This window comes from Dermochelys coriacea, chromosome 12 (genome assembly GCF_009764565.3).
Source record: "Dermochelys coriacea isolate rDerCor1 chromosome 12, rDerCor1.pri.v4, whole genome shotgun sequence".
Classification (NCBI taxonomy): Eukaryota; Metazoa; Chordata; order Testudines; family Dermochelyidae; genus Dermochelys; species Dermochelys coriacea.
In genome coordinates this window covers 19476141-19503133 of record NC_050079.1, presented here as the reverse complement: position 1 = coordinate 19503133, position 26993 = coordinate 19476141, and the positions used below count along the sequence as shown (strand labels likewise).

At 43.8% G+C, this 26993-nt stretch overlaps 2 protein-coding genes across 5 annotated transcripts in view; one reads left to right on the top strand and one right to left on the bottom strand.

Annotated features, from left to right (window-relative positions):
- Positions 1 to 12524, bottom strand: part of VPS35 (VPS35 retromer complex component) — a 45944-nt gene extending 33420 nt beyond the window's left edge. The window contains exon 1 of one of the 2 annotated variants that reach the window (XM_038368004.2): positions 12238 to 12524. In XM_038368004.2, the coding sequence (XP_038223932.1) occupies positions 12238 to 12240 (3 nt within the window). In that variant the 5' untranslated portion in view covers positions 12241 to 12524. Of the gene's footprint in view, positions 1 to 10235; positions 10255 to 12237 lie in introns of those variants that run through there. The other variant, XM_038368005.2, reaches the window with a different exon arrangement.
- On the top strand, positions 12504 to 25093 carry ORC6 (origin recognition complex subunit 6). 3 transcript variants are annotated; one of them, XM_038368600.2, is made up of 7 exons: positions 12504 to 12637; positions 16619 to 16748; positions 17632 to 17795; positions 19886 to 19975; positions 21853 to 21965; positions 23041 to 23115; positions 24389 to 25093. In XM_038368600.2, the coding sequence occupies exons 1-7, from the start codon at positions 12561 to 12563 to the stop codon at positions 24514 to 24516; spliced, it is 777 nt and encodes a 258-aa protein (XP_038224528.1). In that variant the 5' UTR covers positions 12504 to 12560; the 3' UTR covers positions 24517 to 25093. The 3 variants fall into 3 exon arrangements, with proteins under 3 accessions (XP_038224528.1, XP_043351383.1, XP_043351384.1); XM_043495448.1 differs by having other exon boundaries at positions 23023 to 23115; XM_043495449.1 differs by lacking the exon at positions 24389 to 25093 and adding an exon at positions 23248 to 23434 and having other exon boundaries at positions 23023 to 23170.
- The last annotated feature ends 1900 nt before the right edge of the window (positions 25094 to 26993 follow it).

Here is a 26993-nt window from a genome sequence, read left to right as displayed (position 1 = left end):
CCTCTGTTTTCACTAACAAGGTCAGCTCCCAGACTGCTGTGCTGGGCAACACAAAATGGGGAAGAGATGGCCAGCCCTCTGTAGAGATAGAGGTGGTTAGGGACTATTTAGAAAAGCTGGACGTGCACAAGTCCATGGGGCCGGACGAATTGCATCCGAGAGTGCTGAAGGAATTGGCGGCTGTGATTGCAGAGCCCTTGGCCATTATCTTTGAAAACTCGTGGCGAACGGGGGAAGTCCCGGATGACTGGAAAAAGGCTAATGTAGTGCCCATCTTTAAAAAAGGGAAGAAGGAGGATCCTGGGAACTACAGGCCGGTCAGCCTCACCTCAGTCCCTGGAAAAATCATGGAGCAGGTCCTCAAAGAATCAATCCTGAAGCACTTAGAGGAGAGGAAAGTGATCAGGAACAGTCAGCATGGATTCACCAAGGGAAGGTCATGCCTGACTAATCTAATCGCCTTTTATGATGAGATTACTGGTTCTGTGGATGAAGGGAAAGCAGTGGATGTATTGTTTCTTGACTTTAGCAAAGCTTTTGACATGGTCTCCCACAGCATTCTTGTCAGCAAGTTAAGGAAGTATGGGCTGGATGAATGCACTATAAGGTGGGTAGAAAGCTGGCTAGATTGTCGGGCTCAACGGGTAGTGATCAATGGCTCCATGTCTAGTTGGCAGCCGGTGTCAAGTGGAGTGCCCCAGGGGTCGGTCCTGGGGCCCGTTTTGTTCAATATCTTCATAAATGATCTGGAGGATGGTGTGGATTGCACTCTCAGCAAATTTGCGGATGATACTAAACTGGGAGGAGTGGTAGATACGCTGGAGGGGAGGGATAGGATACAGAAGGACCTAGACAAATTGGAGGATTGGGCCAAAAGAAATCTAATGAGGTTCAATAAGGATAAGTGCAGGACCCTGCATTTAGGATGGAAGAATCCAATGCACCGCTACAGACTAGGGACCGAATGGCTCGGCAGCAGTTCTGCGGAAAAGGACCTAGGGGTGACAGTGGACGAGAAGCTGGATATGAGTCAGCAGTGTGCCCTTGTTGCCAAGAAGGCCAATGGCATTTTGGGATGTATAAGTAGGGGCATAGCGAGCAGATCGAGGGACGTGATCGTTCCCCTCTATTCGACACTGGTGAGGCCTCATCTGGAGTACTGTGTCCAGTTTTGGGCCCCACACTACAGGAAGGATGTGGATAAATTGGAAAGAGTACAACGAAGGGCAACGAAAATGATTAGGGGTCTAGAGCACATGACTTATGAGGAGAGGCTGAGGGAGCTGGGATTGTTTAGTCTGCAGAAGAGAAGAATGAGGGGGGATTTGATAGCTGCTTTCAACTACCTGAAAGGGGGTTTCAAAGAGGATGGCTCTAGACTGTTCTCAATGGTAGCAGATGACAGAACGAGGAGTAATGGTCTCAAGTTGCAATGGGGGAGGTTTAGATTGGATATTAGGAAAAACTTTTTCACTAAGAGGGTGGTGAAACACTGGAATGCGTTACCTAGGGAGGTGGTAGAATCTCCTTCCTTAGAGGTTTTTAAGGTCAGGCTTGACAAAGCCCTGGCAGGGATGATTTAACTGGGACTTGGTCCTGCTTTGAGCAGGGGGTTGGACTAGATGACCTTCTGGGGTCCCTTCCAACCCTGATATTCTATGATTCTATGATTTCAAAAGCTCTAATTTATGTGGTGTTCACCATCATAGCAACTGACCACTTAGCAAATATGAATTTTTTTTTCACAGCACCCTTGCACCTTAGAAAGCATTAGTTGCATTTTACAGATGGGGCACCAACAAATTGTCACATGCCTACACACATACAAAAAAATCTGTAAGAGGTGGGAATCAAATTGACACCTGTTCCCTGTCCAGTGCCTTAACCACAAGACCATTTTTGCCAAAGGACTAATTAATAGTACAACAGATTTAGCACACTTTCTCAGAGAGTAATGCCAGGGTCAGGAAAGTTTGTTCTACAATTTGGTCTGCTGGTGGACTTCATGCACCCTCTCTCTCTCCAGAATATTAAAGTAATAAGAGCATCATCTTTTAGAGCCAAAATTTCAGGTGTACAAATGCACTCTGATTAGCATATGTAAATTAGGTGTTTTCATGCACACATGAAGAACTCTTCCTTTGCATATACAACCATAGAATTGTGCTCCCAGATTAGGCAAGCCTAAGACTTCTAAAAATAAATTCAGGTTCTTACTTTCAATGTAAAATTACTAAGCCAAAGATGTAACAGACAACAAGACTGGCTGAGTTTGAGTCAATGTATTTAATATTAAAACTACATTTAACCGAAAGAAAAAAAATAAGCATTGCAAGTTCCAGTATATTATTATCTAACTCAATTGCTGTAAAAAATAGCAGCATAATTTGATGTTCTACAGGGGTGCCAAATATACAGCCCAAGGACTGGGTACTACCTGCATGATCTATTTGTATTGTTCTTATGATACCCAGATTGTGCAGAATCTAAGCTCACATGCGCACTCTCTGCTATTTTCTTAAAAAGGTGTTTAGTCCTTCAGGGCTGCAAAGAGTGCCTTCCAAATATGAAGGAAGTGTAACCAACTGCATGATGTCTGCCTCATTTGAGTATCAACTGTGGAACCCAGTGACACTACCACATGAATTGCTCCATTGCTAATCATCTTCACAGCTGAAACAGAAATTTTCAGCTTTTCAGGTTTGAAAAAGAGCTCTGTTCAAGCTCAACAGCTTGTCTCTCTCTTCAGCAGAAGTTGGTCCAATAAAAGATACGACCTCACCCACCTTGTGTCCCTAATACCCTGACACCAACAACTACAACACAGCATACAATTATACTATTTTTGAACAGTCACAATTGCAGCATTGCTTATAACTTCCATTATAGCTCTTCAAGAGCAGAAAGTTAGTATACAAGCCCATTGAAGAGAATTATTTTCTGTTTCCATCCTATTGCAGATGGAAAAGTCCTTCGCTGCAGGTTTGCTTTTTTTTCCCCTTCCCCTTGTCCTTTTTTAGCTTCTGTACCACAAAAAAAAAAACCTTGTTCAAATAGATCATATTAATATAAATACTTAAATACTAATTTTGGCCTGTGAAAAGTGTAACTGTTCTAAAAACAGAGTGGTGAAGATACCAAGGTTCTTGTTAAATCTTAAAGCCTAGATGGAATAGTGAGCAACTGGAGTCACTGACAATTAAAAAGTGTGTGACTAGTTAGCAGAACTGTCTATCATTCAATGAGCAGTAAGCGGAGTTGTCAACTAGTAGGGGACTTCGCTTGGAAGAAGCTTAAAGACTCCTGGAAGGTGGGCCCAGGCATCTGATGTGGTTGTATAAAGGGTTAGTCAGCTTTTCTTATTTTTCAGCCTTCACAACCTGCATTCACTAAGGCAGTTCATCTAGTTCTCATTCCAGCTGTAGCAAGTATGAAAGCTGATGATGAAGCCTGCAAAAGGGCAATATAGTATATTGCCAGGTATCAGAGTACGAGAGTTTGACTCAATATCCTTAAAGTTTAAGGAAGTGGTAAGAAAACTAACTAAATGGATTTAAGCACTGAAACTAAATCATTCTTCTACAGCAATATAAACACTGTAAAGCATTAGAAAGTGAGAAAGGATTCATGCTCATCTCAAATAGAAAACTGGGTCCTTTTAGATTGTTCAAATAGAGAGTTTCATTCAGTAGCTTATTTTTGATGTCGAAGATTAAGACTAGAACATTGATGAGAATCTGATGATCCAGGAAGTAAGATTTTCCAATGACATCAAATTCCAGCTCTGGTAAGTCACTGTTCCACAATGCCCAGCAATAGAAACTCTTCAACATGGACTACATTGGGGGGGGGGGGGGGAAAGAGAGAGAGAGAGAGTGTCTCTCTCTCTCACTCACTCACACAATAATCCCTTAAGAAAACTGAAAGGCAAAGACTTGGACTTGCCATGACAGTATAAAAGAAGGTTGCAACTACCACCACCACCTTCAGGGCAGCATAATATGAGCAGTGTAATGAAAAGATGGAAGGAAGCACTTTGCCCTGAATATACTCCTCCAGACAGATTTGAATATGCAGCTGTGCAGGTCCATTACTTAATGCTCTAAGTGATGAAATTGAGGTAAATTAAACGAAGAAACCCACAACCCAACCCCTCAAATAATTTGACATTGATGTAAAATGGTTAATTGAACACCAGAAGCGACTCTAACAACTACAAGCATCTATGTATTGAAAAGTCTGTTCCTATATTATGCTACTGCATTCAGCATATTAAAATAAAACTCCAGAATGTTATGTCCAAGGTGTTGAAGATGCTATCCAGGATGAGCAGAGAAGAGTATAAAAAGGAAGTCTCTGCTGTTTGTTCAGACAATAAAAGATTGTAAGTTCTCTGACAAAACTACCCAGAACTTTTGGCATATGAATATTCACCACATTACTTCAATCTCATCTAGAAAGGAATAGCACTGCACAGTCCCAAGGCACAACCGAGAAGAATTTTTGAGATTCTAAAACCATAAGAAAAGGAGTACTTGTGGCACCTTAGAGACTAACAAATTTATTAGAGCATAAGCTTTCGTGAGCTACAGCTCACTTCATCGGATGCATTTGGTGGAAAAAACAGAGGAGAGATTTATATACACACACACAGAGAACATGAAACAATGGGTTTATCATACACATTGTAAGGAGAGTGATCACTTAAGATAAGCCATCACCAACAGCAGGGGGGGGAAAGGAGGAAAACCTTCCATGGTGACAAGCAGGTAGGCTAATTCCAGCAGTTAACAAGAATATCAGAGGAACAGTGGGGGGTGGGGTGGGGGGGAGAAATACCATGGGGAAATAGTTTTACTTTGTGTAATGACTCATCCATTCCCAGTCTCTATTCAAGCCTAAGTTAATTGTATCCAGTTTGCAAATTAGCTGATTAGCTGAATGAAATAAGATTTATGCCTCAGGTTCCACAATGTTTTGCAGAAATTCCTAAAAGATTGTTTATCTACATTTATATCCAGCTACCTTGTGTTGAAATCTACACTGAAATTTGCACTAAGCGCAAAAACTGATCCCAACATAAAAGTGATTTCACAAAAGCAACTGAAGGTGGCTTCAGATGGACTTGACAGATTACAAGATGAACACACCACTGTCAGTGTCACTGGAAATATGGCTGCATAAAACAAAGTTTTGGACCACATAAGGACACAGTTCAGAGAAAATATGGAACCTTACCATTAGTCTATATGACTGATCCCAAACACAAAAGCCATAGATTGTCCCCAGACAGGGAAGAAGAGGAAGTTACACGACTAACAGAACATAATTCTGAGTTTCTTCCTTCTCTTCTACAGTTTAACATTACAAAGGGGAATGTATCACATTTTGTTGCATCAAAATGCTGGAAAATTATACAAGTCTCTATATTGAGCAGCTGAATTCAGAATTACCAGTTTTTAAAAAGTTTTACATTTGAACAAGTTGGAGGAAGGAAACTGGCTGAGTGATAAAATTCAGTAAATTGGCAGAAAGATATCACTATCTACAGGCAAATACAAAAGAATAATAGGCTTGATTAGTTGGTAGACTGGGATGCTAATTATTTACTGCTGGGGAAATTCTGCACCACAGTGCGTGTGCAGAATTCATGTCTACCACAAATTTATTTGCTTCCTTGCAGAAAAAGGACCGTCTAACAGGGAAGCTGCAAGAGCAGTCACGCACCCACTCCCTAGCAGAGCAGATACATCGTTTCAGGCACCCGGAGCAGCCAGCAAAGAGAAATCACAGCGGGGTTGGGAACACCCCACTCCCGACCTCCACCCCTATATCCAGATCACCTTCCACTGAACTCTCTACATTCAAACTCCCACCCTGATGCCCCACCCCTTGCACCACCCTGACCCCCACACCGCTGATGCCCAACTAGCTGCACCCAGACCTTCCTGCTAAGCCCCCCACACCTAGACCCTCCTGCTGAGCCCCAACTACCTTCACCTGGAAGCCCCTGCAGAGTTCCATTGCCTCTGCACCTGGAACCCACCCCCAACATGAGCCTCTGTGCATCCAGATCCCCTCACACTTAGACCCCCCACTGAACTGCCTGCACCAAGATTGTTCCACACAGAATCCTCTCACCCCACATCTGGATACTCCCCACCCCATCCACACTTGGATCCTGCCTGGTTGAGACTCCTGCCCCACACCTGGCGCACCTGGCACAGAGGAGTGGGGCCCAGAATGTTTCTGGGGCAAGTCCAGGCCTTGTGCTGTGTCAGGGTCGGGTGCAGCCTCACCGTGGAGTCTGGGTCCCAGGGGTGGGAGGCTTGCAGGGTGATCTCCCACCTTCAATAAGCCAGTGGCCTGTGCTCTCCACTGCCATGCTGGAGCCTCTGCATTTATTTATTGACAAATAAAACTTGCAGAATTTGAAAATATTGTGCACAGAATTTTACATGTTTTAGCACAGAATACCTGCAGGAGTAAAATTATTGTTTTATTTAGAAAACTACAACCTTTTCATTTTGGACAATATGTATCTTGTGTGAGGAATGGATTATTACAACGTGAATGATATAATACAAGTCTGACATTTATTTTAACAGGAAGAACATGGTCATCCCGACCACCACCTATTCCCATTCTCCCCCACACCCTCATCCCCAGAAGAGGGTTTTTTTCAGATTGGGGGAAGGGGAGGGGAAGGGGAAAGAAACAACTGCCAGGCACAGGATAGATACAGATTTTAAAATGGAACACTGTTAAAAAGAAAAAAAAAAAAAAAAAACAAAAAAAAGCTACTGCTCTGCACTTCCCATAAACTTAATATTTTAGTTTGTAAAATGAAAATTTCTCTTCTGAACAGATTGTGAAGTTCACAGACCTTCATAAAGTGCACAAGTTAAAGCAAATTACTAGATTTTTTTTTTTGTAAAAAAAGAAAAATATGCATCTGTGTAGCAGCTTTCATCACTACACAAAAGAAAAGGGTGAGGTTACAAGTCTCCGTAAAAAGAGATTTGTAATGCCAATAAATCTTACGTTAGCATTACCTGGCTGGGCACGCAAGTCAGGAAATGATCAAGTAGGGTTGCATATGTAACTCCAACTTTGCTCCTTTCAAAGGTCTGGTCTATATCTAAAAACTTAGGTCAACCTACAGCACTCGGGCCTCTGAAAAATTTCATGCCCTGCGAGACATAGCTAGGTCAATCTAACCCCGAGACGCAGCTAGGTCAATGGTTCTTCCATCAACACAACTTCTGCCTCTCTGGGAGATGCAGATGATTTACTACAGCAATGATCAACCCCTTCTGTCATTGCAGTAAATGTCTACACTACAGCAGCATAATTGCAGCTGTAGTACCTGTGGTGTAGACATATCCTAAGTATGTATTTTCAGCTAGTCTCCAGATGATCATGTACCGTTCCTTAAGTACAAAACACATTTTTCTACAGCCTAATTAGGTAGCTAAGTTCCCTGTAAGCTGTGTGGCTGTGCAGCAGCCTTCTTAGCGCTACGCAGGTGCTCAGGGAACCCACCCAGGCAACTGCTACAGACAGGGCATCTCTCCCCCTGGCCCCAACCTAGCCTAGCCCCAAACCTACTACAGCCAGGGCATTCCCTCCCCCCCCCCCCGGCTCCAACTCTGTCCCAGCCGGGGCACCTGGACCAGCCAGTTCACGCCTACCCTGGCTCAAACATAGCTGCAGCGGCCCGAACGCAGCCGCAGCCAAAGCGCCACTCCCCCAGTACAAACCCAGCCCTGGCCCGGACCTGCCAGGGAAGTGGCACCTAACTCGTGACCCCAGCCCCGGAGCTGCTGCAGCAGGAAGAGGTGCCTCTCCCCACTAAGCCCAGGTGCTGCTGCAGGAGAGAAAGCTGGATGGAGTCCTCTCTCCCTGCCATAGCCCTAGAGCACTCTCCTACACCCCCACCCCATCCCAGAGCCCTCACCCCCTGAACCCAACCCTCTGCCCCTGAACCCCCAACCAGAGCCCTCACACAGCCCTGAGCCCCTTCCCACACTCCCAACCCCTCGGCTCCACCCCCACCACATGAATTTTGTTAAGTGCACCAACCTGGAGGTGACGTGTGATGCATCACCTTCAGATTGGTGCACGTAACAAAATTCATTCCGCATGTGAGTGGGGAAAAATTAGAGGGAACACTGAGGTAGCATTGTTTTTTGTTCTTACATGTTCACATGAATATCAAAGTGATGGCTATGAATTTATAAAAAAAAGTTATGCGAGTTTTCTTCTCTTCCGAAAATACTGGTATGTATTTTATTACTTTTCAACCTGCATCTATTGTAGGTGGTATTCAGGAGATCAAACAATAAGTTAGAGCTAGTTTGGATAGTGAATGGTATGTACACCATTATAAAAGTGTTACACAACAGACTACAGTAGAACATAAAAGTGGTCATATTGGGTCAGAACAAAAGTCCATCTAGCCCAGTATCCTGTCTTCTGACAGTGACCAATGCCAGGTGCACCAGAGGGAATTTACAGGTAATCCTCAAGTGATCCATTCCCGGCTGCTGGCAAACAGAGGCTAGGGACACCATCTCTGCCCATCCTGGCTAATAGGCATTGATGGACCTCTCCTCCATGAATTTATCTAGTTCTTTTTTGAACCCTGTTATAGCCCTGGACCTCACAACATCCTCTGGCAAAGAGTTCCACAGGTTAACTGTGCGTTGTGTGAAGAAATACTTCCTTTTGTTTGTTTTAAACATGCTGCCTATTAATTTCATTTGGTGAACCCTAGTTCTTGTGTTATGAGAAGGAGTAACTAGCACTTCCTTATTTACTTTCTCCACACCAGTCATGACTTTATAGACCTCTATCGTATCCCCCTCAGTAGTCTCTTTTCTAAGCTGAAAAGCCCGTTTTAATAATCTCTCCTCATACAGGTTTCAGAGTAGCAGCCGTGTTAGTCTGTATTCGCAAAAAGAAAAGGAGGACTTGTGGCACCTTAGAGACTAAAATTTATTAGAGCATAAGCTTTCGTGAGCTACAGCTCACTTCATCGGATGCATCCGATGAAGTGAGCTGTAGCTCACGAAAGCTTATGCTCTAATAAATTTGTTACTCTCTAAGGTGCCACAAGTACTCCTTTTCTTTTTTCTCCTCATACAGAAGCCATTCCATACTCCTAATCATTTTTGTTGCCCTTTTCTGAACCTTTTCCAAAACCAATATATCTTTTTTGAGATGGGACGACCACATCTGCACGCAGCATTCAAGATGCGGGCGTATCATGGATTTAGATAGAGGCAATATGATATTTTCTGTCATATTATCTATCCCTTTTGTAATGATGCTAAACATTATGTTAGCTTTTTTGACTGCCACTGCACGTTGAGTTTCCAGAAAGCTATCCACAATGACTCAAAGATCTTTTTCTTGAGTGGTAACAGCTCATTTAGACCCCAATCATTTTATATGTATAGTTGTGATTGTGTTTTCCAATGTGCATTACTTTGCATTTATTAACACTGAATTTCATCTGCCATTTTGTTGCCCAGTCACCCAGTTTTCAGAGATCCTTTTGTAGCTCTTTGCAGTCTGCTGGGACTTAACTATCTTAAGTAGTTTTGTATCATCTGCAAATTTTGCCACCTCGCTGTCTACCCCTTTTCCCAGATCATTTAGGAGTATGTTGAATAGGACTGGTCCCAGTACAGACCCCTGGGGGACACCACTATTTACCTTTTTCCATTATGAAAACTGACCATTTATTCCAATCCTTAGTTTCTATCTTTTAACCAGTTACCAATCCACGAGAGGACCATCCCTCCTATGCCACGACAGGTTACTGTGCTTAAGAGCCTTTGGTGAGGGACCTTAAATGAGGTCTAAGAACAATTTGCAGTGTACTCGAAATTTAGCAGACTGTTTGGCATAAAGTGGACTAGTAGAAAGTATGATGAATTACTGAATGGTCCAGAGAAGGTACATCTTGTAACACAAGAGCAATAGAACATTCAATGAGGGAAGGAGAGAAATTCAAAAATCAGTATAAGGAAATAATTTTTTCACACATGTAATTAAATTGTGGCATTGTCTGCCACAGGAAGTCATTGATGCCAAGAAGTGAACAAGATTCAAAAGGGATTGACCATTTATTTGGATATCAAGAATATCCACAGTTAATACAATTTTATTGGAGATATTAAACCTTATACTTCAAGGCTTGAGAACCACTGGCTTAACTTACTTACCATTGTGGGCCTCACAGCTCCAAGGATGTCACATGGGTTGCAGCTCTGTGCTGACTGGGCCACAGGTTGAGAACCACTGGCATAAACCAATCTCTATTAGGGACCTTTAAGGGGAGCAGATTATCCCTGTCTGCTCACTGCAGAGTTCTTACACTTTCCTCTGAAGCCTCTGGTGTCAGCTGGCCACTATTAAAAATAGGATACTTGACTGAATGAACATCTGATCTAGTATGGCATTTCCTAAGTACTAAATATATAGCAAGTGTAAAAAGTTGCGATCATTTAGTTAACAACTACCACAATGTATTTGTAGAGGGACAGAGATAAGGCTACACATTGAACTTGTATCTTGTCACTGCCTGACTTGAATGCTTAGCCACACAACCCCAAGACCTCTTAGCATGTTTCAAATGAAATGTACCCACACACCTTGATAGATTTGCAATATGGTCCCTGCCCTGCATACCTTAGGAAGTCTGTGGAAGTCCTTTTCTCCTGCAAAGTTTCAGAGCTATGCAGCTTTTACTTTATAAGAAAAGGTCTTTGCCCCATTCACTGAACACTATCACTAGTTTTTTCATTCCATAGCGAAGTTAGTCAACACCTGAATGTGCAGTGCTTCCTTCCTTAACTGTACGTTACAAGCTTACCAATAATACACAATGCAAAACATACTGAGCATATACAATTTTAAGCACATCACAACTTTCAAGTCCATTGAAAATAAGACGCTACCCAATGAATGCTATCTCCATGCCAAATTTCAGGTTTGCACCTGACCCATTTCAATAGTATGGCTGTTTGAAAACAAGAACAAACCTATCAAAATATTTTCACTGTACACATGCTCTAATTAGTGAACTGTTTTTGTTCAAACCACCCAAAAGAAAATTCAATTTTAGTCAGAGACCCAGACCAGAAATGATCAGCCTGAAAGATGAAAACTATGGAATATTATGAGTGACTATAGACAGCACATTGGAATGGGGACAGTAATGCCATCCTAACCACAGCTTTTGTATTACTAATACTTTTAGTGTGTCACTCCTGCTACTGACATATCACACTTAAACTTTAACCACAAAAGTATTAAGGCACTGCTATAATAACATACATACATCCCACGTATAGTCAAATATTTAGTTGTGAAATTCAATGATACCTAGGTATTTCTCTACTAGTGGATTAATAGTTCTAATTTGCACTAACGACTCACATATTAGTCAAGAATCTCTGAGAGATTTATAAGCATAAAGAAGCCCCAGGGAGGAAGGCAAACATTCTTCTACCCATTTCACAGCTAGGCAGACAAAGAAGTCACAGGCCAGATTTTCTCCTCAAAATATCAGCATCAAAGCCGGCCACTGCATTTTCAATAGAGTTACTGCAGAGCCACAACAACATAACAGAGCGATGACCTGGACCGGACCCAGCAGCACCAAGCTAAAGGAATTTCAGCCTTAACAAAAAAAAAAAAACCTAGGGATTGTCCCATCTTATTCAAAACATAAACAAGATCTCAGCCTCCACGTAAGTGGATTCACAGTCATCGGCCTTAGACTGTGCAGAGCATTGGAGAAGGGAAGGAACCACCTAACGCAACAGTGACATGATGGCAGAGGTGGGTTGGTTTTAAAGCTAGACCTTGCTAGGTTTGCAAGCACGGGTGGCCTGAGCAAGGATAACGTTGTACTGCACTTGCTCGTGCCCAGGGAACCGCGGGCACAGACCGCCCATGCCCAGGAACCGCCCCGACCCCACTCGTGCCGGCGCAGACCCCGCCAGGGCAACAGGGGGAACGCGGACGAGGCTGCCTCTCGCCCCCTCCGAGAGCCAGGGCCTGCCCCTCACCCCAGCGCAGCAAGGCCAACCGCCTCCCCCCGGCCCATTCAGAACTGCAGCCCCCCACCCGCCTGCAGCCGCAGGCCAGGGCAACTCCCGGCCTGCCCGAGCCACAAGCCGCCGCCCTCCAAGCTGTAGCCCGCAGGCCAGCCCCGCTCACCATGATCGCTCGGAGCCCGCAGCCAGCACCAGCACCAGTCCAAACAGCGTTTCCCTGTCATGTGACTCCTCAGCCTCCTCGAAGCCCCGCCTCCCCTCAACAGCGGCCCCTCTTCATTGGCCGACTCCGAGGAAGTCAAGGTGTCAAGGCTGATTGGTTCTAGTGAGCCACGATTGACGCTCGGGATAGCCAATGAGTTTCAGGAATATGCCCCGCCAAGGTGGCGGCTCACCTCCCCCGCCTGTAGCGCACGTCACGCTCTCAGGACAGGAGCGGGCGTGCGGAAGGGGCAGGGCCAGGGGTGGCGAGTGGCGCGCGCGGGGATGCGGCCCACGGAGGAGCCCGGAGTGATCCAGCGGCTGGCGCCCAAGCTGGGCCTCGCTGCGCCCGCAGTTCTCAGGTAGCGGGCGCGGGACACGCTCCCCCAGTGCCCGGCCCGGGGCAGCCCCAGCGCCTCGGATGGGACCCGTCCCCGGAGCCGCCGGGGTGCCCTAGACGGGAGTGGGGGCTCGGGGCCCATTTCCCTGAGACCCGGATCCGGCCGCCCGCCGTGGTCTCCTGCCCCCTCTCGCCCCCTGGGTGGGAGAGGTGGGTTTGCGCCCCGGCGGTGGCGGCGTTGTGATGATGGGTGGCAGGATCCCCGTGTGACGGGAAGCACCTTGGGTCCGACGGGAGCCAGGCGAGCATCTCTTTGCTGCTAAATAATAGAGGGGATGGTCGCCCGGCGCGTTTACACTGTAATTAGGCTTGGCAGAATTCGATTTGTGGTGATCGCTTCAGCAATTACTGGTTTATTTATACGCATTTTTTTTATCAATTCAGATTCTCTCAGTTGCAGAAAATTATGGGTTTTAATCTTGTTTTAGATTATTTAAATTTTCTCAGTTGCAGGGAATTATGCTGGGGTCCGACAATCACTTAATGGCAGTAGAAGTTGATTCAAAAAGTTAAAGCTTGGTAACCGTTGAAACACAAATTGTCAGCATCACGTCAAAACATACAAAGTAAATGTTCTTAAATCAAACTTAAGTTCTCAAGCAGCATTTTTCATATGCCATCTGTAAATTTTGATTGTTGATGGAAATTTGTTCGGTCAGTTTGTATGTGTACAGGGAAATCAGAGTGGATTTTTACTTAGTAAAAAGAAAAACATTGATTTTTATCCACCCTGAGTGGAATCAATGTTTACCAATAAAAATGTAATCCTTCCAAGCCCAATTTTAAAACCTAGCTTTTAAATAGCACTTTTCATTAGTAGATCTCAGAACACTTTATAAAGGTCAATATCTCCATGTTACAGATGGAGGAAGTAAGTCAGAGTCATTTACACATGCACACACAGAGGCTAAACTGGAATAGAATCCAGGTAGCCTGAGTCCCAGTCCAGGGCCCTATCCTCTACGCTATTCCCATAAAGCTCCTTATGCAGAGATGTGATTCCTGGATATGTCACTTTATTCCAGAATAATTAGTGTGCTCAAAGTGCACCCACTATTCTGGAATAATGTGTCCACACAGGAAGCTATTCTGGTCAATTTCCCCATGTAGAGACGTCATAGTTCTTTGCTGTTATGGTTGTAAAAAAAACAGTGTACCAGATAAATAATAATGTCTGACTTTGTTTGTAGGGAGCCTGATATTTATAGCTCTGATGTATTAACTGCTCCATTTATTTCAGTGGGTGCTAACTCAGATACTAATAACTAATTAACAATGTTGAAATTTAAAATATCTCACTGCTCAGAACATGTAAGAATGAGGAGGAAGTATGCTACTGTCAGAGCCATCCCTTGGGTAGGGCGAATCGGGACAACCACTCTGGGCCCTGCACTTTGGGGGACCCCCTGCAATCGGTCCCAGAAGACATGGTGCAGCAAATTCCCAATCCCGGCCGGAGCCCTGAGCCACCATGGCGCTATGGTCAACAATAGCTCTGCAGTAGGCACCGGCAATTGCCATTAGCAGCAGGTGGCCCAGCACCAGGCCGGATCCGTCCCGCCATACAAGTTGCTGATGCAGAGTGGGGCCCCCAAGCCTGTGGGGGCAGATTTGCAGTGGTGCTAGAACATTTTTAATAGTGGCGGTGCTGAAAGCCAGCCACCTTACCCCATCCTCCACCACCACCTCCCAGCTGAGGCAGGGAGCAGAGCCCCAGGTGCGCGGGGCTGGCAGCTGGGATCCTGGGGATGCTGCAGCACCCTATGCACCCCTAGTTCTCACCCCTATGCTGATTTGTCCTGGACCCTACAGCCCCCAGGGATGGCCCTGGCTACTGTGATGATAAACACAACTTAGGTTATGTCTGCACTTAAACAGGCCACAAAACTTCATCCACCCACTCATATAAGGGACCACTAGCCTCTGGCTGAGTTACTGAAGTCCTCAAATCACAGTTTAAAGACTTCATGTTACAGAGAATCCACCATTTACACTAGTTTATACCTGCAAGTGACCCAGGCTGCAGAGAATGGCAGAAAAACTGTGGGGTTCTGTTTGCCTATCTCAGCCCGGGGGGAAATTCCTTCCTGACCCCAAATGTGGCGATCAGTTAGACCCTGAGCATGTAGGCAAGATCCAGGTAGACACCTGTGAAAGAATGTTTGGTACCAAGTTTTACAGAAAATCATAGTGCTGAACTGATGGAAGTTACTGGCTAAAACCGTGGCATGGGAGTTTATTGAAGTGCTAAACCAACTTTTGACAGCTGTAGTCTCTGTTTTCTTCATTTCAGTTTATTGAACTAGGTCGATTCAATGATGAGTTCATTAAAAGTTAAGGAACCTTTTCTTGTCCAATCTATTAATAAAAACAAGGTAGGAGGATCAGATCTTCTAGTTCTAAAATCTTGAAGGACATAACAGAAACAATCAGTTTAATTCATTAACTACAGATAGTTCTTCCTTTATTTAATAAATAAGTTTTCAATGCAAAACAGTTTTGGTAAAAAATTTTCTTGTGTCCTGAACATTTACAGTAGTTTTATTTAATAAAAACATGTAAAATGCTGGTTTTGTGCATTTTTAATTGTATTGAATTTCCATCCAAATAGAACTTGACACAATCAGAAGTAAAAATGTATCATCTAGTCAATAAGAAATGCATCATTCACCATTTTCTAACATAATAAATGTAAAAATTAAGCTCTATAATTGCATAAATAAATGCATATAGATATAGTGAATCCTCCCGGTTAGCAAAAAGAAGTACCAAATTTAATGTGAAGGCTGCATTTAGTTGCAAATCAACATGTTTTAATGGTTACCAACCAATGAGAATCAACTTTCTTTAGGAAAATAACTAAAGTACAAATACAAATATGATTTAAAAATTTGTGATTAAAATCAATCCATTGTGGTAGGGCTCCATGTAAGTGCAGGCAGGAAGGAGTATTGTTGTGGTAAGCCTGTTGTAGTATTGGGACCACATCGGTTAAAATACTTGCAAGCAGATCTGTGCTAGGATTCCTGTCATTGCTAAGCCTCACCTATAAGAGCAATGGTGGAACATCTTAATGCAAAAAAGCAGAATCTTGTATAGAGAAGGCCCTTGGCCTAAATGATTCTTCCCATTATCCACTTAAACTCTGCTGCCTTTTTAAAATCTCTTATAGAGATGCACTTGTCTCTTATAGCTGGCCTAGTCACAAACTTGAACTGAAATAACTACATTGGTTTTAATTCACACCTTAAATTAAATTAAATTTGAAATGAGAGAGTTCATGCATAGACTGGCCCTGAAATAACTAAAGGTGTGAATTATAATAGATTTAGTTACTTCAGTCCTAGTTAGTGAATAGACTAGTCTGTTCCCCCCTCCCCTTTTCCCTCCTCCCCACCTGAAACGAAAGGTTGTCTTCCTTAGATTACGCCAGCTAGTAGAGTTAGAATAAAGATGAGTTTTTACTATAAACTTAATTATCACGAGGGGGCTTATCATTCTGCATGTGTGTAATGATTATTATATTTAAATCCAAATAAATATATATGTGCATTCCCCTGTAACAGTTGAACATCACTAACACCTGCAACTAAATCCAATCTCTTAACTTTTCTTCAGTGCCTAATCCAGGGAAAAGGGTAAATTACTTTTAACACTACTCAAAATTACTTTGAATTCCTTTTAACTAATATTTGACTGACATTTCTATAGGCTACAACACGCTACAGTGCATACACAGTTATGCAACCAGCCTGCCAGTGCTTCCAGATTTATTTAACTGACGTCCCATTTTTCATAATCTTTTTTTATCTTGATTTAAAGCAGCCAGTCCTGGGTATGTATGTTTGCATTCTTGCAGAAGTAAATGCCACCAGTCTGTATCCTCAGTAGTATTAACAAATGACATTTTGTGTGTGTGTGCTCATGTGGGGCTATTTTACAGAAAAGCAGAAGAATATCTGCGACTGTCCCAGGTGAAGTGCACAGGATTATTGGCTCAGATGACAGCAACAAGCAATGCGGTGATGTGCCTGGACCTAGCAGCTGGCTATATGCAACACCCAGTGGACAAAGTAGGACACAATACGTAACATGGTTCTTTGTTTGTCCTAACTCTTACCAACTCCAATAAAACTTGTACCATGTTTAGTGTATATGATGAGGCAGCAAGGAAAGACTAGTAAATTCCCATTTCCTCACATTACAGACCAGTCTGCAACTGGGTCCTTCCAACAATCCAGTACTATTCCAGTTTTCATCAGAGGTTAACAATGGAGAATTGAAGACTAGAGTCTCCTTTACATTCTGTTGTGAATTGACTTCTACTGCCCCTGACTGAGGTTTCCTTAAGGGTGGTAAACTGTAAGCCGCTGTGCCCCTTTATTGTGAGAAGTGATGCAAGGGGGCTCTGAAAGCTACCAAAAGGAAGCAGTGGCTACATGTGTGTCCCTCTGCCCCCTGGAAGCCTGTGGATGTCCATTTGCAGGACTGCCAGGCAAGACAACTGTCTTTTTTTGGTGATGGTGGGGACAAAAGACATAGGTGATTGTCCATATAATCTTTTTTATTTTCCTCCTCCATACATGAGAGAGGTTTCCATAGCCTAGATTCCCCATGAGTAGCACTGACCCTTCATGCTCAATGATCCTGGTATCTTAGCTTTCTAAAAGACAGTTAAAAGGGCCAAATCATTTTCCAAACTGCAGCACCAGCATAACTATCTGAAGGTAACTCTGCATTGAAATGTGTGTTGTTCCTTTGCCATTGTGTATTTTTTTTCCTTTTCATAGGGCAGCCTCATGTGCGTAATAGATCTAACCAAACAATGAGCAAACAACAACATAACTATTTAAAACAAAAATAGAAGATGGATTGATTAACCTATTCTATTTGGATGGGTTAAGTATCAGAAGGAAAATTCTGCTTACACATGAAGTTTTGTTTTGTTTTTCAAAGAGCTACTTAGTTAAACTCTCCGGTTTGAACAAGAGGACTTACCAGAGCTGTATGAAGTCTTTTGAGTGTTTGCTAGGTTTGAACTCCAATCTGGGAATCCGAGATTTGGCTGTACAGTTCTGCTGCACGGAAGCAGTGAACACCGCTTCAAAAATATTACAAAGGTAGGGCACGTAACCTTTTATGGCCATCATTTTATCATCCATTTCTATTAAGAAATGGAAATGCTTTCTTTGTTTTTAAATAAGACAGCTCTTTAAGTGTGAAAAGTCTGATTTTCAGAGGTACTGAACACCTGCAGCTCCCGTTGACTTCAGTGAATGTTGAGTGGTCAGCACCTCTGAAAATTAGACCACTTATTTAGGAACCCATGTTTGAAAAATTTAGACCATTTGGGAATAGACTGCAGGACTCCTGACTCCCAGTCCAATTTCCTATCCACAGCCTCACACTTCCTCTCATTTAACCCTACCTGTAGCCCTTTCTCTGTCAACCTTGCAGTTCCAGAAGATACATACAAATGAAAGAAACTACATGTCTAGAGAAATGTATCCATTCCAAAATGAATCCTACGTTTTCTTGGTCAAAACTGTTGAATAAGAAAACTTCACAAAGTTGAGAGTCCTTTCACATAAAACCCTCTCCTCTGTGTAATATCCACTTTAACAAAAGCAATTGTTTAACAGGAAATTATAAAAAAATAATGACAACAACAACAAATGGAAGAAAGGGGAAGCCAGCAATAATGGCTATCAATCAGAAGATAGAACTGTAGAAAATTAATCAAGGCAGCAAAGGGACATAAGGAGACATCTATGGCCAGCAGACTTAAGGGAGAACAAAAAGTAGGAACAAAAAGAATCCTGACAGTGGGGTTGGTTCATTGCTAAATGGAAATGGTAGAATTATCAATAATAATGTAGAAAAGGCAGAAATGTTCAATAACTATTTGGTCTGACAGGGTGGTCGTGGTGGATAATCAACTGAACCTGAGCTCCCAGCGTGACACTGTGGCCAAAAGGGCTAATTCAATCCTTGGATGCTTAAACAGGAATGTCAAATACGAATAGAGAGGATATTTTACCTCTGTATTTGGCAGTGGTATAGATGCTACTGTCCAGTTCTAGTGCCCACAATTCAAGAAAGATGTTGAAAACTTGGAGAGAGTTCAAAGAACAGCAACAAGAATGATGAACGGATTAGAAAACCTGCCTTCTAGTGACAGGCACAAGGAAATCCATCTATTTAGCTTAGCAAAAGAAGGTTAAGGGATATCTTGATTACAGTATTAGCACCTACATGGGGAAGAAATATTTAATGGTGGGTTTATCGATCTAGCAGAGAAAGACATAGCACAATCCAGTGGCTGGAAGTTGAAGCTAGACAAATTTAGTAGGTAAATAAGGCATATTTTTTTTAACTGAGATAATTCACGATCTACACAATTTACCAAGGGTCATGGCAACTTTTAAATCAGATTGGATGTTTTCCTAAAAGATCTGCTCCAGGGATTATTTTGGGGAAGTTTTAAGGACTGCATAAAAGAATATCGGACTAGATGAACATAATGATCCCTTTGGGCCTTAGAGTCTATTAATCCTGGGTTGCAAAGAAGAGTCTTCATTTATGTAGCTGACACTCTTCATGGCTGCATCATATTTAAAGATTAAGGCTATTGAAACTTACCTATAGATGTTTCCTTGTATAAACAATACACCTGTCAGTCTGATAACCATAGATTGAAATAAATGGTCTGTTGGCTGTTTCATAATACTCGGAGAATGAAATTCACCTCTGTGCTGAGGGCCCACAAAGCCTTCTGCCATGCTTAAGCCCTATATTAAGTGGGGATTAAATGGTTACAGGAGCTATGGGCTGGCCCTCTGCACTGGGATGAATGGAATCCAAAGTGGCTTATCACATTTTTTAGAGATAATTTATAGATGTTAAATACTAGGTTTCATTGAGGGTGGTGAGTAGGTAGAATAGAGACTGTGCTGACTCCACCTTGTCCCCTCTGCCTAATTTCTTGGTCTGAAATAAATATCACACCTCCCACCCCCTGTATCTCAGGATGTGCTGCCATCCCTTTCCTCTCTTTGCCTCTTTCTTCTGTTCTCAGCCAGGAGTAGAAAATGTTTGTCCCTGGCTGAGATCTTGTACCAGGTCTTTGTTCAGCTCCAAAGTAATAAACTTCACAAGCTTTATTTAGAAGCAAACTGGCTGTGTAGTAAACACTGCTACTCTCTTTTAGGTATGAATCCAGTCTCTCTGAAATGCAGCAGATGGATCTTGATTTATCAAAACCCTTGTTCACAACAGCTGCATTGTTCACAGCCTGCAGGTATGCTCTTCATACAGTTATATGAGATTCCCCATTATTTTAACTGCGAGAGCACAAAATCCCATTCTTGGATTTCCCCACAACACAGGCATGCTGTACATGATGATGAAAGATTTCACAAGTGTGAAATGGCTGTTACAATGCAAACAGCTGCTCCAGTCCCCAGAATTCCTTAATATTCTGAAGCACCATTAGGTGGTTAAATGTATCTTGTAGCACTACTATCAGAACCCCAGATAGTCTTGACAGCCTGCTGAGGCTGATGTCTTCCTTGTAGGGAAGTATTCAGCCTAGATTGTGTTTTGCCTTGGAGAAAGAAAGCATTAAATCAAACACTTAGTCTTGTAGCCCAAAGGGAAATCACATGATTTTATAATAAATGTTGCCACTGGTACTTAAAGTATTATGGATGGATGATTCTATAATATGACAGTCATCTGAAGATCATCTGTTGGGTGTGTTTGACCTTCTATCGAACCTTTCCCCATGTTAATTTTTCTCCTACTGTTACTCACACCTTCTTGTCAACTGTTTGAAATGGGCCAACCTGATTATCACTAAAAAATTTTTTTTCCTCCTGCTGATAATAGCCCCCCTTGTTTGATGAGTGTCGTTAGAGTTGGTATGGCAACACCCATTTTTTCATGTTCTTTGTATGTATATCTATCTATCTATCTTCTACTGTATTTTCCACTGCATGTATCCAGTGAATGGGTTTTAGCCTACAAAAGCTTATGCCTTAATAAATTTGTTAGTCTCTAAGGTGCCACAAGGACGCCTCATTATTTTTGCTGATACAGACTAACATGGCTACCACTCTGAAACCTGTCAACGTAAGAATGTTACTAGTTAATATCTTGCATTTGGTGGGAAGGTTGTTTCTGTTTGCCAAGATGGACTAGAGTGTATTTGAGTTGGTCATATAACCGACAAAGATGTTTGTGGAATGTGCAGTGGTAGTGAGATGATGTTTTGCATTCAAATTGGGAGCCATTGCACAAAAGGTAAAGATTGACAAGCTCCAAATAAAAATAACGAAGAGTCCTTGTGGCACGTTAGAGACTAACAAATTTATTTATGCCCAAATAAATTTGTTAGTCTCTAAGGTGCCACAAGGACGCCTCGTTATTTTTGCTGATAAAGACTAACACAGCTATCACTCTGAAACCAAGCTCCAAATAGTCATCTGTTTTTTCCGCCTCCCGCTCCCCCCGCAGGCAATCTTGCCTTTGAGACATGGAGCCCTCTAAAGAGAGAGCTGCAACAGCCTGCAGGTTAGTGTCCAGCAGACAATGACTAAAGACAGTAAAGTAAAATGGACTTTTACTGAACATGAATCTTCTCCCAAGCCAAGAGTTATACATATTAGAAATCTTATGAACCAGTCTGGCTTTAGGGGTGCTGTACAGTTCATCAGATGAGCTTTAAAAATGAGCACCTACTGGGGTGAAAGTCCCATTTGACTCATTGCAGGAGAAGGATTGTTTACCCAGTGTCCTGGCCAAATTACAACTTATAGAACTTTCTTCCTGTTTAAATTTCCCCCTGTAATTTCAACAAGGTGTGAAATTTTTCACTTCCTGTTCCAAATTGTTACATACTATTAGGATGAATTGATCATCACAACTTCCCTATATGACAGATGGATATGGCTTATCTCCTTCTTTGCAGATGGAGAAAGTGAGGCAGGGAGGAAGTCCCTTGAGCAAGGTCACAAAGTGAGTCAGTAGCCAAGTTAGATTAGAATTCTGGAATTCCAGGCCCCAGCCTTCTGCTTATTCTCCCAGGCAGTGCTGCCTATAAATACATTGATCGACCTGAGTTATGTATGTTTGAATGTTGCTTCCTTCAGAAAATAAACTAACTTCTGGTTTTAGGTGTTTGAAACTAAAAGTGGATAAGAAGAAAATGGTGGATACCTCTGGGGTGAAGAAGGCAATATTCGATCGGCTCTGCAGCCAGCTGGAGACAATTGGCCAGCAGATCAGCAGTAAGTGTTCAGTGCTTGCAGTCTCATGCTCTGGAACGCAAGTGATGTAGCTATGCTGTTAGGTCCCACAGGGCAACATCCTTCTCTCTCTGCACCCTTTCTGGGGGTAATCTCCTCTGCTCCTATAATTTCAACTATTCTTTTGGTGCCAGCCTGTCTGTCCATTCCTAACTTGTCTCCTTCAATTCACTTTCTGATCACTGCCTGTCTTGTTCCTCAGGGATGTCATGTCAGTCTGTTATCGAACTCACATAACACAGGAGCCATGTCTGACTCCTCCATGGTGCTTGCCCCACACATGGGAGCAATACAAAACTTACAACTCTTCCTCTGCAATAGATCAAGTTCTGGCCTTTTCTTTACTGCCACACAGCTAAAACTCTCTTCTAGGTCCTGCTCTTTTCCTGCCTTTAGTAGTGCAGCTGCCACCTCTGACTGACTCTCCTGTAGTCCCACTCCATTTTGTATAGTGCAGCTGCGAAGATCTTCCGTACATGTTACACAGCTCCTGTTAGAATCCTTCTGTCTCGTACTTCTCCAGTCACCAAGTTGATGTCCTCACCTTCCTTGTACAACTCTGCCCCATCACAATTTGTGCACTTTTTCCTCGTACTCCACCATTGGCACCCTCAGCTCCCATCCCCTGTCATTGCACCTCCTACCATAATGCTCATCATGCAGCGAATGTCCCACCTGAACTTATCCATAAAGCCATTGCCCTCTCCTCCTTGAAAACCCCTTCAAGACCCACATCTGTTGCTGCTCCTACAAGACATTAGCCCATTGCTGAAACAGGGATTGTTGCCACCTTCAGCTGGACAGTTTGCAAGGGAAGACACTGTTCTTGTGTGTGTGGCTTGCACCCAGCACATTGCAGGTGCTACTGTAATAGAAATACATTGATTGAGGTGCTGGAGAAATTAGAAGCAAGGGAGGGGTCCTGCCAGAGTTATCAGCAAAGGTAAAGGGGTGGGGGGTACATAAGTATGGCATGCATGTGAATCATTAGGTGCTCTAGTACCCCAATGACTGTCCACAATTAAATAAATAAAAGCAGCTTTCTCTTCTTTAATAGGAGACTGTGCTTCACTGACACCTCAGCCAACCCAAAGCCAGAAGACCTTGCTTGAATGCATTGAAAAGGAAGAAGGTAAGTTGTCTCCTAATTGTGAAATTAAGCTTTGTTCTTCTGCTGTTGCCTAATAATGCTTTAGCTAGATAAGTTTGTTATTGCTCAGTATGTCTTGAAGCTCTGTTCTCAACGGCCCACTTCCTTCCACATATGGCCAGATGTTGGCAATGCTAAGAGAGCCTAGTGCAGTGGGGCATGACCCTATGGGGTCGTGAAGGAACATTCAGGGTGCTGCACAGTAGGGCCTGAGCCAGCCTCCGGGGGAGGACCACCTGGTCCCACTCTACCCCCGCCACACCTCCGACCCCCAGCCAAGCTCCAACCCTATTTGGAGTGCACTCTGCCCCCTCCCCACCAGTCCAGTTGTAACTCCACCCCCAGCCACAACTCTGCTCTGCCCCTCCTTCTGCAACGTCCCCAGCCCAACTCTGCCTTCATTCCCTTTCTATTCCCAGCCCTGCCTCTATCCCCAGCTCTGCCTTAAGCCCAAGCTCCTCTGCTCAGGAAGTCTTGGGTGTGCAGGAATGGAGGGGGGGACATGGACCACAGGCGCCGGCTTCCTCCGAGCCCTGGGGGTGCTCAACATCCCGCTCCATCCCAGGCCCACATCCACCCGACCCCTTCCCCCCAAGCCTGCCCGCCTCTTACCACGCCCTCCCCCACCTCACATCTTCTTCCAAGCCCCCACCCCACCTGGTCCCATCCCTGCCCCACCTCTTCCTGTCCAATTCCACCCTTTCCCTCCAAGCGCATCCTGTCCCCACTCCTCCCCCTTCCCCACAGCACCTCCTGCACGATGTGGAACAGCTGATTGTGGTGGGCAGGAGGCACTGGGGGGGTCGAGTCGATCCATAGGGCCGCCGGCAGATGGGAGGCGCTGGGGTGGGAAAGGGGGAAGCTGGCTGCTGGTGGGTGCTAAGCACCTATTTTTTTTCCGTGGGCGCAGACAGATTCCATTACTGGTATGCGGGGGGGGGAGGGGGGCACGAGAGGAAAAGTTTGGGCATCACTGGCCTAGTGGAAGCACCATTACATTTTTGTGGAGCAAGTCTAGGGTAGCCTTTTCCACTCAAACAAAAAGATAAATAAGTGAAGATCATAGTGTTAAACAAAACTACAGCTTGATTTTTTTTTTCCCCCCAATGATTGATGGAGTCTTTGTGTGCATGAAATAGACTGGTATATGTAAATTCCAGGGGTCTGGGACTCAGCATTAGGTGCTCTCTTTAGGCAAAATATTATGCATGATAGTGTTTCCTGAAAGTTTTTGGGGGGGTTTTTGCCCCCATAGAACATGAAGATGAAGTTGAGACCCCTTGCAAGCGGCAGAAAAGTGAAACCGAAGCAAAACAAGATTATGAAGAATGGAAAAAGAGAATCCTGGAAAATGCTACTAAGGCAAAAGGGGCCAATGTCTGACTTCAGTCTCTGGAGTGCCACCAAACACTGTCACGGCCTCTGGTTTATAATTTTAAATCCCCCTTCACACTAGTGCAACTTGGTAGCATATGAATTTATGGATGGTAACCAGCCATTCTTATTTATTTGACTGGCAAGATTTTAAATTGTTACGCCTGTCATTTTACTAAGTGGGACCAGCATTATGGTGACACACTATTACTACAAAGTTGGCCAAAGTTTGAAAGTTGACCCTGTGATCCCTTCCCCTCGGACCAGTGCAGACCTCAGCTCTAGGACATGGAATAGCCTTGCTACTTTTAAGCAACAAACAGGCCAAATAATGGTGCAGTATTAAGTGATCTCTGAGAAGGTTGCAAACTCTTGTATTCCAAACTGAAGCTTAAGTCATGGTTAGTAAGCTATTTGGAAAGGGTCCGTCCATGAGGAAACAACTTGTGTCATCGGCAAAACAAAACTGAGGAATTCAGACTGTTAAAACTTTTTTATAGCCATAATATCTGATTAAATAAATTTTCTACTGTGTATGTGGGACCTAAATGTTTTTAGAAAGCAATAAAGATTGCCTTGGTATAAAGGACACAACTAGCCTGTTACAATATAATGCATATATGAAATTAAAGTGAGAGGCCCATCTCCAAGGTTAACAAGTAGAGAGCCAGTGCAGAATCTCATCCTTCAGAGCCACAGCATGGAATTTACAGAGGCAGGGTAGGTAATCCTGCATTGTCACCTTTGGATCATCCCAATAAAAGGCTGCTCTGGGCCCCCAGCATAATTAAAAGAGCCTTGTGTACCGTCTGAGGTATGGCGCCCTCACTCCCACTGCCTTACAGGCTGCAGCACAACCAGGAATGGCAGTGCTCTGGAGGGCTGCAGCCCCACACCAACACTGCCAGTTCATTGACACTTCACTTGTGAAGCAGTGTTCCTGGGGGAGCTTTCGGGCTGTCCTCCCAGAGCCTGCACCAGGAGAGTCCTCCCAAAGCTGGGAATGGGGGTGTTTAAGACCCTTTTATGCTATGGAAAGGGGCCAAAGTCTCTCTTAATCCACTGATTCATCTGTATGGGGCTGTGGAACAAAAGTCCTCTCTGATATAATAAGGATGAAACTAAAAGTGGTTCTATAGAAACTGCTGGTTTTTTAAAATAAATTGAAAGAGCTCTGCAGAGAGGTTAACCCCAGGAGATTGAAGGGGAAGAGGAGACAAATCTCGAAGTTGTGAAAGCCTGGCCTGCTACCATCTGCGGGATGGATATTCTGAAGGGCCTTTCATTTTAAGAATTAAGTTCTGATCCTAAGATAGGCAATTGAAAAAACTAAACACCAAGGAACAGGGTGTAGCCTGCAATCCACGTAAAACATATATCATGAATAAGGCTATGTTTTAGTCACAGGTATTTTTAGTAAAAGTCATGGGCAGGTCACGGGCCGTAAACAAAAATTCACTGCGCATAACCTGTCCATGACTTTTACTATATACCCGACTAAAACTTGGGCAGGGGGCCTTGGGGGTGGGGGGGAGTGGCCCTGGGGGAGGTGGCCTAGGAACCCCAATGATGCTGGGGGTGGGGAGTGGCAAGGCTGGCAGGGGCTATCTACCCATCTCTTGATGTTCCTGCAGCTCCTAGGCAGCAGATGGGGCCAGAGGGCTCCGTGAGTTGCTTCCACCACAAGCGCTGGCTCCGCAGTTCCCAGCCAATGGGAGTGGCAGGGGTGGGGCCTGCAGGCACAGACAGTGCGTGGAGCCTCCTGACCCCTCTGCCTAGGAGCTGCAGGGCCATGCTAATGGGACCCACACCCCACCCTGAGGTAAGCATCCCCCAACCCTCTGCCCTTAGCCATGAGCCCCCTCCCACACACCCAAACTCCTGTTGCTGGCCCAGAGTCATCACTGACCACTGCAGAAGTCACGAAGGTCATGGAAAGTCACGGAATCTGTGACCTCTATGACAGACTTGGAGCCTTAAGCATGAATAAGTAAGGGCATTCATCCATTATCCATTTACAAAGACAAAGTAATGAAGAAGAGATGCTGGTTGACCAGCTTCTTAAGAGATAAGTTTGCTTTTCTCTCTCTTCACCCACTCTGCTCCGCCCCATTTTAAAAATTTAAGAGTAAAAGTGGAAGCATTCCTCCCTGTCAACTTACATTTGTTTGGGGATTAGTTCAAGTTAAAATTTTAATAAGTTGATTCAGGAAGAGGCCGGACAAATGCGTGATGAGCAGGGCAAACACTGAGCAGTCTCAGCTCACTAAGACGAGCTGTAAAATGAGATTCCAGAATTTTTTTCTAAATCAGATTTCATAATATCAAAGGAGGGTCCACACTCTGGGCGAAAGTCAGATGTAGCAGGCTGAAATTCTGTTGTAAAGGGCTCACCAATGCTGCCTTTACTATATTTCATACTAGAGAGAAATAGGCCAGTTACATTTTTGCTGAGATTTATTAGTGTTAATGTCATAACTATGCAT

Coding starts and splice junctions, on each gene's coding strand:
- ORC6 (XM_043495448.1), top strand. CDS start 12,561: ATGCGGCCCACGGAGGAGCCCGGAGTGATCCAGCGGCTGGCGCCCAAG. Junction 12,638..16,618: donor GCTGCGCCCGCAGTTCTCAG/GTAGCGGGCGCG, acceptor GCTATTTTACAG/AAAAGCAGAAGAATATCTGC. Junction 19,976..21,852: donor GCATTGTTCACAGCCTGCAG/GTATGCTCTTCA, acceptor TTCTGGTTTTAG/GTGTTTGAAACTAAAAGTGG.